This window comes from Triplophysa dalaica, chromosome 5 (assembly GCF_015846415.1).
Source record: "Triplophysa dalaica isolate WHDGS20190420 chromosome 5, ASM1584641v1, whole genome shotgun sequence".
In the NCBI taxonomy this organism is placed as follows: Eukaryota; Metazoa; Chordata; class Actinopteri; order Cypriniformes; family Nemacheilidae; genus Triplophysa; species Triplophysa dalaica.
In genome coordinates, this window is record NC_079546.1 from 10,117,224 (window position 1) to 10,132,365 (window position 15,142).

The window sequence follows — 15,142 nt, forward strand, 5'->3', positions numbered from 1 at the left end:
GGATATGACGCCATTGACAGGCGACTGTACAGCCACGTGTCATTGTATAGAATGACGATTTTCTCATGATTTACAAATAGTTGGAAACATTTGAGATATTATAAGAAGTGAGCTGAACAAAATATATAACACTGGCCTTTGTGGTTTTTGGATATTTTACTGCAAAATTGTTACAAACTGTACCTTTAATATGGTATTTTTTATCATAATCATGTCAGATTATATATTATAAAAGCATACCCTTGGGTTATGTGTACTTTTATTATTATCAGTCAACAAAATCATAATCTGTCCATTTTATTCCACTCTCGCTTACAAAAAAGCTTCAGATTGATTGTGAGGATTGGCAGTGCACAGCCCTCTTCAAAACATTCCACACGTTTCTGCCTAGATTTATGTCTGGGTTTTCAATAAGTTTTCCAAAAGATAAATCGTCTTTAAAAGCCATTCCCAGTCAGCACTACCCATGATTCCTTCATACTAAACCTACAAGAATGAGACTTGTTGTACAAAAGCACTCTAGGTGACTATTTGGTTATTGTCTTCTTTAAAATTGTGACTCAAAGTTTTACCTTGTTCTCATTGATCAGAAAATGTAATGTTTTGCCATATGGTTTCACTGGTTTCAGGCAAAAACTCGATTTCAGTGTTCATTATCTTTTGTCACAAAAGTTGTCAGTTATAAATTCTGGTCATTGTAACTCCCAGCACTCTTGTAAACGGTACAAAGTGCATGCATGGCGATTCGATTCTCCATTTCCCTTCTCTAATGATGGACCATAACTATGCCATCTGTGTGGTGCCATCTGCTGAGATGGGTGAGAGTTGTCACACAAAATAGGTCATTCACTATGTTCTGGGCTATCCATATTTTAACTGGACAGATCTGAGAGAGTATATTTGACTGGGTGGCACTATAGGAATAACTTTATGTCCCTTATAATGTCAGATGTTTTATTTGCAAGTTAAACTATTCTCAGCATTGTTGAACAGAGGCATGGGAATTTCAAAATTATGACACATTAAACGAACCAGCTGTACTCATTTATGCACCTGGTGTCAAATGTACCTCATTAATATTTCAACATAAAAGCATAACTTTCATAACTGAAGATTGAGCAAAGAAAATCTGCTTCAGATATTCGATTACTTTCCTAATGTTCCAGCGCATTATTACTCTCTCCTGGGGTGAACATGTGTTATTAGTCACATCTGAAAAGTTCCAAATACTTCAGGCTCAATAACAAAATAAGTCATCTTACCAATCAGATTTTAACTGAGTAGTGACAAATACCCAGAACGGCAGAGGGCAGATTTAGGATATTAAATGAAAAATCATGTGCTAGCGTGTTTGTTGACTCATCCTTGTGTGTAAATGCAGTTGAAACAGAATTACATAAGACACTCTGGAAGAATTAAAAGCAGAGTGCAGCTTGTTTGTTTTAAGGCAAATAAAAGATTGGAATGTGCAACGTGTAAGGCCTTTATAAAGTTTTTATGGTTGAAACATTTCACCATAAAAAACATCTTTTATTGTGCCATAGACGGTTTCAGCAACAACAGCATACACGTTTTTCAGGTCCAAACTTAACTTCTAGTAGATCTCCGAAAAGAATTCATAACTGTTGAGTAGATTTAATTTAATACAATGAATAAACAATACAATAAATACTAAACAAATTGTTGGACCTTCAAAAAACATGAACAAAATATAGGAAAACAGGTCAAAGACCAACAAACATAAAAGACCTGCACATATCCGTTAATTGTATAAATAATCCTGTTAGAAATATTGTTTGTGTAACCATGAGCACATTTTTGGTCATGCCAGAAGTTTGTCAGACCCTACGTTTGTAAAGAATTCTATTGTCTCATGTTCACTCAAACAGTATTCTGGTTTTACCAATCGAAAACATTTCGCAATTGAACGCATGTTGTATTGTGCATGATTATTGTGGGCAGGTTCAAAATATTTTCTCGTCAGTATTTCCCGAATGTAAGATGTTCAAAAGCGAGTAAAACTAAGAGATCCAGACAAATGTGACATGGGAACAAGAGTTAAGCCTTGACTCTGGAGGCAGAAACCATAAGCTGTTTTATAGGTCTGCGCCAAGTATTCAGCCTCAGCCCACTAGCCTAGAATTAAAGTTCTGTGTAAGCTGATTTCTTTCAGGCCACCACAGATAATTGAGATAAATTGGTAGAAATTAAAGAAGACTACAGGAACTAGGTCAACCGAGGAATAAATCATACAGTTTACTAGAGCTTCTTAATTGTGACCTCAGTAAAGGGAAACACACAGGTACAACTTAACTGAGGATTGTTGTCTCAAGTGTGTGAACAATGACGTATGGCCTGAAAATCTGCATTCCATTTTACTGAAGTCACCTTCAAGACAAGTTGAGGTTATATGTCATCTCCTCCTAATATTTAACAGGTAGATTCCAGCAGTTATAAACATGCTGGTTATAAACAGCAACATGCTGGTAATGCTTGAAAATGAACATATGCATTATTAATATTACACAATTTCTCTTTTTAATAGCATGTAATGCATTATACCTCTCTAAACATTTAAAACAATCTAAACAATTGTCGTCACATTATCTTACATTTAACCTTATTATTTCCTTGTGAATCCAATAAAATGTACTTTTTATGGTGTTAAATAATTCAATGTACTTCATATTAATTATTCAATTAAAATGTGGAGTGGATATTTATTTTGTGAAATGTCTGCAATGTGACCCATGTTTCCCTTTGCTGCATATCAGCAAATCAGAAGGTATTGACTCACATTCAATAATTTTCCCTCACAGCAAAATAGGCAGTTTTAAAAAAGGTCAAATTAACTCTTACAGTGTATATACTGTTTAACCCACACTTTGAGAGTCTGGATTATATGATGTATACACTGTCAAATCAGTGTTAATTTGACATTTTGTAAAAAGGCGATTTTCCTTTGCATCATTTTATTTAAATCTTTTTATTATTTGTGCTGTAAACTGGGAAACTGTTTAATGATCTTCACATTAATGTTGGTATCTTATTAAATCCGTGATCTTGGAGCTAGAACCAGAGGAATGAGGTGCTATCTACGAGATTTCAAAATGGAAATGGAGAGTCCAGTTGCATGACTGTGTGCAAATACTGCCTATACCAGCACTTATCCCAAAAGCATCATTTGAGCTTTTCGTGCAGTATGCAACAATGCAACAGGCAGAGCTCTCTGCCAAACACATTTATCAATTCAGTCTACGAAAAGCCTGGTTTAACAATTGTTGTGCAATACAGAAATTATAAGGATTCATTTAAGATGTTTTAGGTTTGTTGTTGTTCTATTGTACACACTAACAAACTTTATATACAAAAAAATGCAGGCCTTATGCAAGACCAGAAGAATAAACGCACAACATACTCATCACACTCACAAAGAAACAATTTTACTGTATTTCCAGTTAACCAAACTGCCTGGTTGAGATCTTACAGGAGCAGTGCTGATGTGATACTGCTGGAGTCTGCGATACGCCATCTAGTGGTACTGATGATGGTTGCAGTTTAATATTTCCAAGTCTTTTTTGCCATATCTATAATTCCTTTCAGTGTAAAACACAAAGCAAAACACATTTCTAAATAGTAAAAAACTAAAACCCATCACATGATTTTACATAAAGATGATACATACTCCCCCTTCTGGTTTACGAGATGTTTTTAAATAGAATTCTTTATCCTAAAATGTTTTTAAAATTGGATCTGGACTTCAAACCACTTTCATTAACAAAGTGTCTAAACATAAGTTTGCTACACTACCAGGAACAAACCTCTCATACCTAAATCTGTTAAATTAATAAGCAAAATTAAAAGGAACAATCAAGACACAACAAAAAACAGACGCAAGATGACAAAGCCACAGAGATTTTTACAATGTACAAGTTTATTTTAATTAACTCTCAGTGGTTGGTAGTCACAGCACAGCTTGCACGGATGAAGCCACACATCTATTTTACAAGATGATGGGAAATTTAAAAAGGAAAAAAATTAAAATCCTAAACCAAAGAGGAGACAGCTGACAGTCCAACTACAGCGACATTTTTTTCGACTACAGTATTTTTAAGTAAAAGGCCACTGAAATGCATAAAACATATTTTCGATGCATGGACTTCATCTGACGTGGTGGCGAAACTTTTGCTAAACCAGACAGCAAGGCTCCTGACATGGTATTGACAGTGCATGTAGACATTGTAAAAAGGACTGGGTTAGCGATATCTAGAAGTTTCTTTTTAGCGACAACACCTTGGCTAATACTACAGCTTAAAAAAAAAAAAAACGGAAAAGGGAAAAAATAGAGAGAGAAATGAACAGCACTCTTCCAAAAGATACGGAATAAAACGTGTGAAATGTAGTGAAGCAGTTATATTATAATCTCACAATTACCGTGAACACTTTAAAAACTGCGAAATAAAGAATGCACTGAACACGTGCACGCCTTCCCTTTCATAAGGGCGGCCCTTTTGATATTCAATGACTCGTGACTATAAAAGAAGAAGAAAATAGTTAAAACACACTTTTTGTCCTCTGGAGTTGGTATATTTCAATAGTAACAGATAGGGAACCATTAACGCATGCCATGTGCTGGTCTCAAACAATACATACAGGTATATACAACTTCACTCAAGTACCTGCTAAAACGTGTGGAGTACAAGATATAAACCAACGACTACACTACAAACCTAAAGAAACGAGAGAAAAAGGTAGGGGGAGAAAGGAAATCGAGGTGAGCGATGGAAGTGGTAAGGAAGTGAACATTTACTAGTGATGGACTCATTATTAAAGCATTTTTTATACGAAATAAATGCATATTGCACATAAGTGAAAGCTTCGATTCCACAAGGTTCACCTGTACGGCAAGCCAGGGGTTTGTCATCTCTCTTGAGAGAGAGAAAAAAGTGTAGGGTGTGTGTGTGTGTGTGTGTGTGTGCACGGCAGGAGGGTAAACGGGGGGCGTGCGCCAACATTGCGGAATGCTGGGAAGTCTTCTGCTGAGAGACAGTGCCTTCGACTCGGAGGCGGGACTTCAAGCGCCACGCCGATTGAGGACAGGAAGAGGAAATAGCTGCAGAGCGCTGTGCATTGCATAACACATCTATACAGAAAGAAGGAATAGAGCAGAGCAACAACAACAAAAAAAGATCACAAAAAAAGTGTGGCACAAATAAAATCAGGTGTTCTGTGACAGCCAAGAGAAGCCGAGTGACGTATGTACAACTAAGGCTTATTGGTTAAATAGTTTCTTTCCGAGGCTTTCCCCGCCCGTAGTTTTCGATGCCAGTCGTCTAGAGCTTTATCCTTAGTTCTGTAAACTCAGTGGTTCTGTGTGGGCCGCAGACACGGGAATCGTGAGGTGAGCGGACTGAATGGTGGAGCGTAGAAGCGAGGGGAAGCGAGAGACTGAGAAACGGTAAGGGTGACGGAGCCTTCTGGTCGCTGTTGTCTGGTATTTCTATCTAGATGTGCAATACCGACACTTGTCGTTGAATGGGAGGGGAGGGTCTTGTTCTATTTTGAAAGCTTGCTAATAACTCGAATCAGCGCTCCGTTTTCATCCTTTAGTCTCTGGTTGTCGGCTTTCAAGTCTGGTAGCATCTGAAAGAGAACACAGGAGAAAAAGACGGTTTAGATGATGTGGGCAAAACAAAGCACCGTGGTAATAACCTGCACATTGATGTTTGAAAAGTGCCAGCTCCTTCCTTTGATCAGCACTTCCTGTCCATCACAAGACCCTTTTCCACCGGGTGCTGATGACTGAACAGAAAAACAAGGGTTCTACTCTGCGACGGACCCTAAAAGCTACCGGTCTCAAATCAGGATTGGATGATGTCATATGGGACAATTTTGGGAACTTCCAAAATAAGAACTCTGTTCATTTATTATCATTATTCTTTACAATTACGACTGGTTGCAGTCCTCTTTATTTAATTGGACAAACAGCTTGATAGGACGGTTGAACAAAGAATTTTGTACAGAATTGGAATTCCTACATATTACATTTATGGATTTTGCAGACGCTTTTATCCAAAGTGACTTGCATTGTACTATACTATACATTTTTCTACAAGTATGTGCAATCCCTGGGATTGAACCCATGACTTTGGCATATTATGTTCTTGTTTATAGAACGGCTGTAAAAAGCAAATATGATTATAATGGTTGTTTAATTATGTTTCTTCACTTATCGTTGCTGTCGGACTAAAAGCTTGTATGTCCAAAACTGTCACTTTGCAGGAATTTGAGAAAAAATGCTCTTTTTAAAACTCTTATTGGTTAAATATTTAAAACCCAGGGTGACCAATACTAATTATGATTTATGAAAAACTTGTGGACATACAAGGTTTCAGTCCAACAGTGACGTTGTGTTACATTTTGCTTGTAGGCAATTGATACTAATAAATTAATATAGTCAATTGTGTCATCACCATCCTCATTATAATATTATGACAAGCAGATCTTCCGGTCGAGCACCAGCTGCAGTTCAGGAAGCAGCACCGTTTTGGTGGTAAAGGGACCAAATAGCCACACAGCACAAGAAGAGGTAGCAGGCACACTGCAGTTCGATTGAAAACCGAAGCCATGCATTCCCTCCACACATCGAGAGTCTCTTTTTGTGTCATCGACAGCCCGGAATAAATAAAAGAACACAAGCGCAGCCTGGAGTGGTACTTGTTACCCAACCTGCTTCACTTGAACACTGTAACCTACACACTGGAGCACAGCTGCTGAGATTTGGTGTGGGAATCTGACCCACTATCCTTATCAACAGACTGCCACTTAGACAGGATACCTGTACTTTAATGATCCCTAAGGGGAATTTGGGGAAAACTGAGCTTTCTAGCAATAATTTGACACCGTCGGTTATAAATGCAGCTAAGTAAAACAACAGATGTAAGAAACTATTAATACTAATACTTATAAAGGAATAGTTTGCTCAAAAATGACAATTTTGTCATTATGTATTCTACCACAGGTCAATCCATATCCGACTTTCTGTATAATCCAGGAAGCATCGCATTCTTGCTATTTTTTCTCAATGGTTTAAGCGAATGGGAAGTGTGTCTATTGAGCTCCAAAAATATGGAACGTTTTCGTTGTGCTTTTTCTTCAGCTTTTTGGAGCTTGACAGCATCCACCTCCATTTATTTTAATGGTATGAATAGAAAGGATTATGTTTGCAGGGCATATTTCGAGGAATATAACTTAAAATTATGCCTGAACTTGGTAACAGTACAAAAGAAATTAAAGTAAAAAAAAATTGTCAATACCAAGGAAGTCACAGAGCCGTAAAAAAAGAAAAAAACGTGCTTGCAAAAAACAGCACAAAAAGTACTTATCACTTTTAATCTTCAGTTTAAATGCATGAGTTTTCAGAAGCCATGCAGACCAGATTAGCCTCAGGCAGAGCATACATGGCATTACAGCTCCAGAATTCACATATTTAAACTGGAAATGGAGGGAGAAGGCAAAAAACTCTACATGCATGATCCTAGGATCTTTGCACTCCACATTTTCGCAACACATTCGTGTCTATGGGCCCAAAAATTCAATCAAAATCAACAACAGTACAATTTATTACTAAAAAAAATCAACATTACAAGCTTCGAAAATAATAATAACATTCATGGAATACGATACTGTTAAACTGTATATACTGTACACTGCATAGTAGCTGTATTTAATAGAAACTACTACCGCAATTAGCATATAAAATCTAATTTCTAAAACGTTGGTTTTAGCCAACAAATGTATTTAAACAAATTTGGTAAGTGTGACAATTCAGGCTCAACTTTTGGTATTTTAAACATTTAAATTTAAGAGAATTTGTTTTTAAAATTCCAATTAATATTCGAAATAAAGTCGACTGTCGTTTTTTTTATCACACACACAAATTTTGCAGTAAAATACTTTGGCAGCCATTTCTTAGCAATAATTGCACTGTATGAAAAGAACCTCCCCTTTAAAGAAAGCAAACAGGGTTGCGGGAGGAGGAACGGATCAGCTCAGACAGAGGCTTGCACCTGCCTTTATATGGGTGTGGGCGAAGCTGAATGGAGCATGAGGAGGGGTGTAAAGGGGAGGTGGGGCGGGTCTACAGGTCTGCGGCGGGCAGGTGGCTGCAGCCCTGCGTGAGTTTGGAGAGTACGCGGGCCAGCGCCCTGTTCTCTGCCTGCAAACGCTCATTATACTGGCGCAGAGACTGCACCTGCTTTACCTGAGGAAGGTTCTACAAGAGAAGAAATAACACACAGACAACAAGAACGATAGAGGAGAAGAAACGAGACACATCAGACAAAAGTAAAAGAATGGAAGAATGTGTAAGAGAAATACGATGCAGACAGGAAGAGTAAGAGTATGTCATTACAAAAATTAAAAAAAGGATCATAAAGATGTATGGAAAACAGTGGTTCGTACAGTGTAATGGACGGAAATTCATAGTGGGAAATAAAGATGAAAAATCTCAGTAACATCGTTCCTTTAAATAGCATCTTTGTAACCACCGCAAATGTGCAAGAAAAAAATAAGTTGGCAACTGCACTTTTCATATTTAGGTATTAGAATATAGAGTACATTCTATAAAGCATGCACAATATCACAGCCTTGCTTTTCTTGGATAACAGACCTAAATGCAGATGACATCATCTCTTGCTAAGAAATATGTACCAATTTTTGTCCCAAAAGATTAACTAAGAACTGTGATGTAGGCCCTGACTAGCAGTCACTGCAAGGATGTCACGTAAACTAAAGGGCTAGTTGGAAAATACCTCTGATAAATCCCAGCCCACCTTTGCTGTTTTCATTTTCATCACACTATGTTAGGGGGTCTTGAATCAAAATCCAAGTCTAAAAATGAGTATCTCACTTTCCTAGAGTTTATTATTGTCTATTTATTCACAGTCGAGTTCAAACTACAACAATTAACTCTCATCTAATATTGAGAGACCTTTGAGGGTTGTATAAAACGTGCCAAAGTTTAAGTGTCAGGATAGATCTCTCCAAATCGATGTTTATGATTAAACGCCATGAAAGCACATTTTGTTAAGGAACAAAGAAAAAATACCTTTAATTCCTCCTCCATTTCAGAGATCTTCCTTTCTAGAGCTCTTCTTTCCTGGAGACACACACATAAAGACATAAGTTAGCACACATGCTCATAAAACACACAGAAGCTCTTTGACCCATTTTCACTTTACGGAAAGGTACAGAAGATCAAGTGAACAAATGTCAAAACTGAGTGAAGTACGTGAGAAACACAAACTGCTTGGTGAGGCAAAATAAAAGCCAGAGACCTAGTCTGATATATACAGTACATTAGGAAACAAGTATAAGATCAGTATTATAATCGTGTAGGTTTGTGGAGATGATGCTTCGTGTTTATTTGCAGTTTGGTTCCAAAATTTGATAACTCCGTTTTTTAAAAATCATGTTTTTTTTATTGTGCATGACGATAATATCAATTAAACCGCAGATGTTTTTTTTTATTCAAGTCACAATAACTAAAAAAATACACAATATACACAAACTAACACAATAAAAACATGATAAAAAACATGATTTTTTTTAATTGTGTTGTATCGTGTTAGTTTTCTGTATTTTTTTGTTATTGTGACTTAAAACAAAACAAACCAACTGCAGCTTGATTGATATTATAGGCATGCAAACATTAAAAAATGTTAAAAACGGAGTTATCTCATTTTGGAACCATACTCTTCATATAATAGTCTATTAAAAATCTACAAAATAGTATTGACTTGAGTCATGTGAAAGAGTTTTTACAGACATTAAAATAGATAATGTGTGCAAAGTATAGTGGAGTAACAAGCTAAATATGAATAATTTAGATACGAAGGTTGGGAAACTCCAAGGAAGACAGAAAAATGATCATATCTCATATTAAGAATTGAAGAAAAATCTAAAAATAAGCAGGAAAAACATATCAAATTGAAAGATTGGCTCACACACATGCAAACATCAATCTTAAAACGAGAAACCACACCAAACTCAACATTTCACACACACAGACAGATGTTCACTTTTACAAGTGACCGTGTGTTGCAGCAGTGAGTCAAACACACAGAGTGAAAAAAGGCTTTTGTGATTGGCTGAAGGGGTTTGGTTCCACACCCCTTACGCAGTGACAGGCACGTGATTCAGCCAATAGCAGAGCTGTAAACACTTTAAACTCAGGTTAGACGTTACCCGAAGCACCCAGGTGGGCTCTAGACCTGCCTGCAACCTTCAGACATAAACCAGTTTGGAAGTTACGAACTGTTTGGCCGACAGAGGCCAGAAATAAGCATATGGATCAGCTAAATCACATTTAGGATCAAGTGATTTAGTGACACTAAACATCTTCAAGATTGTAAAAGAGAGGTACTGATTAATAATATTCATTAGGGCACTGGTCAAACTTTATCACGTAAGACCCCCTTTGTGAAGGATGCGCCCCTAAAAAAAAGATTTATAATCTTAATCTTATAAATCTGTGGCCTCCCTGCATCCATATTGGGCCCCCCAGTTTGAGAACCACTGCATTGAGGAGCCATTAAGAATCTAATACATGTCATGATTAAAAATGATATATACCTGCTTCTCATAGTCATAAAGGTTTGAAATTGACAAGAGGGTGAGTGAACAATCACAGAATTTAAACTATCACTTGAAGAGACGGTTAAAAAAATTCAGTAGACATCAATATGTGTGATTGAATTATTCTTACCCTTTTCTCCAACTCCAGCTGTGACCGATCAGCAAAGCGTTCCTGCCTCTGTAATACAAAATCATTTTTTTTTCATATTAAAATATTGAATACACATGTGATATTTTTTTTCTGTGCTCAAGAATGGATATACATCTGAAGTCAAAGAGAGACGTTTTAAAACAGATCTTTCTAAAAAAGCATCTTAACCGAGACTTGATGAGCAAAACAGAACACGCGAGAAACAGACTCACCTGTGTGGCCTTCTCCAACTGCAGTTTGAGCTCTGCCAACTCAAATTCTGTGTCACGTAACTGACCTTTCAGTTTCTCGTTTTCACCTAAGATCTGCTCATACAACTGCAAGCAAAGAAAGTTAAAAGTTAAAAGAGAAAGCTTTATTTATTGTGATGCAATGAAATGGTGTGAAGTTTGTACCTTTTTATAATCAGTGGCGTCGTCTCTGTAGGGACGCGAGAACGATTGACGGTACTCTGGTCTACCGCGGCTACTAGATTCGTGGCGGTCAATGGAGGAAGTGCTAGTAGAATGCGGTTCATTCCTGAGAAAGAACATGAAGGTGGTCACTTAAATGATCTGCTGCCTGAAGTCAATATTTAAGAACATCTAGTAACATTATATAAAGATGAGATGAGTAGTACATGCCTGGATAGTCTGTCGCTCTGTGGATGTAAAAAAGAGAGAGAGGTTGTTATACATCTTTATCTGCTGTTAATCAATCACATGCTCATAATGCATTACTATCCCAGCCATCTAGACTGCCGGAGCATCTAGAATGCAGATTATCAATTAGTCTGGGATGGGTTGAGACGCTCTCGCTCCCAACTTTGACGGCCTGCTTAATTCTCCCATTAAATGAGAGTCTGTGTGGGTCAGCAATCTATAATTTACCGCTCTACAGTAAAGGACGTGTTTGAAGGCATCTGGGCGTAATCCAATTTATTTGCTCGCTATTAGTCTTGTTCCAAAAAAGCAAAGAAAACATCGAAGCGAGCATCACATTTATCAAAAAGGTGTTAAAAGGAAGTCAAAGTACACAGGGTTCGTGCTTTCTTTCCGAGAGCTTGTGAGATCTCTTAGCACCCCAGAGGCTTTTCTTCAGGAATTCCTGAATGGCAGCCAAGACCTCTGTGTCTTTACTTATTTCCATTGGGATGAAGTCTGAGTCAAGAGTAGGAGTCAGAAGCACACGCAGGGAACAAATTTGAATGGCATACTAACAACTATTTGTGTCGGAAAGTTATATATAGTATGCAATATGTGCACATTTTTGGAATGTATGGAATACCCATATGACCCACTAAAATGTCCAGACTTCAATCAAAGACTGAGTTAGATACCATATCCCACAATGCAATGCACTTGACTTGATAAAGGGGCAAATGGAAGAAGGAATATTAAGAAGGGATGTTTAACCGCATTTATCCTTCGAGTTCATGAACTTTTAATGGCATTTTTTGATTTGTGGATTTAAATATACATATATATATATATTTTATATTATTTGATGGGACAGTTTATTTTTATTTATAGTTCTTTATTTTTATATTTAATTTTGTTATTTTTATTTGATACAAAACAAAATTAAAGAGCAAATAAACCAAATGTACAGCCAGATTTATGTTAAAGCTGCGATTCTTACTTTTTGGTTAAAAATAAACAAATATCAGTTACACTGCAAGTATATAGATGGTTTTAAAGGACACATGCAAGTTAACATCCGGTCTGGCTAGTGTCTAGTAAAAAAATATTTAATAGATATTTATTTTAATACTCAACAGATATAGATTCTTTGCATAGGTCCACTACAATTTATATTATTAGGTGTCGGGTACAATCTTGCAGAAAATGTCAATTTGACGTCATTTGAAAATGGACATGCAAGTAACCTTCAAGAGTTGGTAATAGAGGCAAAATATATTTGTTAACCTATGGCTATGTTCATGGCAGGACGTGTTTAATAATACAAATTAAACAATAAATAATTGTTTAATATTCATTTTTGGCTTAACTTGATTAATCACATTTTTAAAAGAATAAAACAAGTTCATATTGCGGCTTAAACTGACGTTTAAACCTGATTCGTAGTGTGGTCACAATAACAATTTTCTCATGCTGAACACTGCTGCATATTAGTTTGTACACTTTTTTTTATAAATAAGTATGAATGCAGTATACAATATGCCAGTATTCCAAACAAGACCAAAGATCGGCTCAACTGTTCAGGCTGACTGCACAAGGCTGGAAACTTTAGGCGTGGAGCCAATATGAAGCAAGAGAGATAAAGGCTTTAGCTCAAGGGAACGGGCTGTGAGAAGCTCTTAAGCAATGACCCATCTGACAGTGCAGCCCACTTCCTGTAGCTGATAGCCCTGGAAGCATCAAGTAGCACTCAGCTTTGTGTCAGAACTTCATTTTGAATGCAGAGCAGTTCACTGAGAAAAAAACATGTGCTTTTAGACTAACAAAAAAACAGCTGCGTAAAAGAAGGCTTAAAGCCTCCATCAGACTGTCTTTCATACTTTATAAATACCAAACTAAACAACCAGGAAGCAATGCTCAGCTCTACTGGATTCAAATCTGAGCAATATTTATGTAATGCAGCTGGAAAAGTGTTTGATATAGCACTGTCATTAAAAAAATAGTGTCAGCTGGTTTTTCATCCTCTACACACACAGATTAAATGGCAGCTTCCTGTTCATCTTCCACTGACCGAACCCTCAACAGAGCTACATTTTTCTCTTTTGTTTTCCTGATCCTGCTTGATCTCTCTGGCAAATTTAGTTCTGTAACTTTCATCAGCCGTTTCCAGTTTTCCGCCCAATGTGTCTGATCTGGTTCCAGGGTTTGCTGGCACAGGATATGCATGATATTTATCTTATCCTTGATGTGACTCACAATAGTACGGAGTCACACCAATACAAATGCAACTGACAATTCAAGCATGCATTATGCGGTTAAACAAGCGTGGTTGAACCACAGCTGATCTAGTCTTTAAGATGAAACATGTGAGTTTATGTAACCAACAACCAATCACAAGTATGTATAATAAATCTATAGTTTGGTGACCGGAAGGACGTTGTGACTAATGTTGACGTTCATTTTTAGAGATGATTAAAGCTACTGGGACAATTCCAGGAAGTGGGGGTCAGCAATTATCAGACAAACTCTGATGCGAGGGAATGGTTTGTTCAACTTGTAATGTTCTTTGACTATACTATGGGGCAGCTTCCAGAAAACAACATTTTGTCTGCCAACATTCAAAGAATGTTACGACGGCTTATAGATTCCGAACTGTACGTTCTGTGGAAATATGCATCTTTGTAAATAATAAAGAAAGGTTCTTTTATTTAGTCTCATTGTGTTTCCAGATGAACTGTGGGTGGAGTGACATTCACCTGCGGCTCTCCTTTAGTGCTCCCATCTGAATCTGAAGGGTGATCTGGCTCATTTTCATCACTCTGTAAAAAACAAAATAGACAATCACAATGTGAATTTTACTCACTTTGACTCGGATTTAACTATGGCAAAAGTCTATGGAAATTGTGCTTTGGACTAAAGAGCAAATTCATTGAACTCAACGATTGAATAATGAAGACAAAGCACAATTTTTTTTTTTAAATAATTTTTTTTTTGTTTCGTCTTGTATGCCAATTGGTAACCAATTTCATTAAACTCAATGCATGCACAAATAGTGATCCTACTTTGGGCGACGCCTACTTTCCAACGTCCACCGTTTAAAAAGCACTACTGGGCCACTGACGTGCCGCACAATAGCAGATTAGTTTAACATGTGGCTTTTGAGACTGGACATCATTGATCCAGGGTACAAACGTAAAAGTTTTTAAACGTATTTCTCTCACATCCTGGGTCCAGAAGGACACCCCAGTCGAGCGTCGTTTCTCTCGTGGTCGTCTGCGGTCGCGTATGGAGCGTGGCTTGTCGTCACCATCCCTCTCCTCGTCCTTTTCTCTTGCATCAGACTCTACACATAAAACACACATTTTTGGAGTATTAATAAACTTCCAATGCTGTTAGGCACCCTTGCTCATGTTTAAAAATATTGACTGAGGTTATATAACAAACAAAATCCAGGACAACTGAATGCATGGCATTTTGCAATAACTTGTATGTCTTATTTTATAATGTAAGTGAATATAAACACAACTAATATGGGAGCTGGCAGCATCGCAAATGAAACATACAGAACTTGGAAGAAACGCTGCAAGCTTTTTTTATTAGTTAGCATTTGTGCATTTGGCAGTCGCTTTTATTCACATTTTATTAGCACAGGCATTTTCTGAGGAACAGAACTTTTAGATTTTGGCATTGGTAGTGCCGTGATCAACCAAGTTAAAGAAAGTTGCAGCGGCCA

General features: G+C 37.1%; 1 protein-coding gene across 4 annotated transcripts in view; it reads right to left on the reverse strand.

The window, feature by feature from the left end:
- Window positions 1-3,912: 3,912 nt before the first annotated feature.
- The window catches only part of ppp1r12a (protein phosphatase 1, regulatory subunit 12A), a 52,770-nt gene continuing 41,540 nt past the window's right edge, over window positions 3,913-15,142 (reverse strand). For all 4 annotated transcript variants that reach the window (XM_056747827.1, XM_056747829.1, XM_056747828.1 and 1 more), the window contains 8 exons: window positions 14,631-14,752; window positions 14,166-14,228; window positions 11,413-11,429; window positions 11,185-11,308; window positions 11,002-11,106; window positions 10,769-10,816; window positions 9,110-9,160; window positions 3,913-5,643 (listed from right to left, as the gene is read on the reverse strand). In XM_056747827.1, coding sequence (XP_056603805.1) covers window positions 5,557-5,643; window positions 9,110-9,160; window positions 10,769-10,816; window positions 11,002-11,106; window positions 11,185-11,308; window positions 11,413-11,429; window positions 14,166-14,228; window positions 14,631-14,752 — 617 coding nt within the window. In that variant the 3' untranslated portion in view covers window positions 3,913-5,556. The remainder of the gene's footprint in view (window positions 5,644-9,109; window positions 9,161-10,768; window positions 10,817-11,001; window positions 11,107-11,184; window positions 11,309-11,412; window positions 11,430-14,165; window positions 14,229-14,630; window positions 14,753-15,142) is intronic.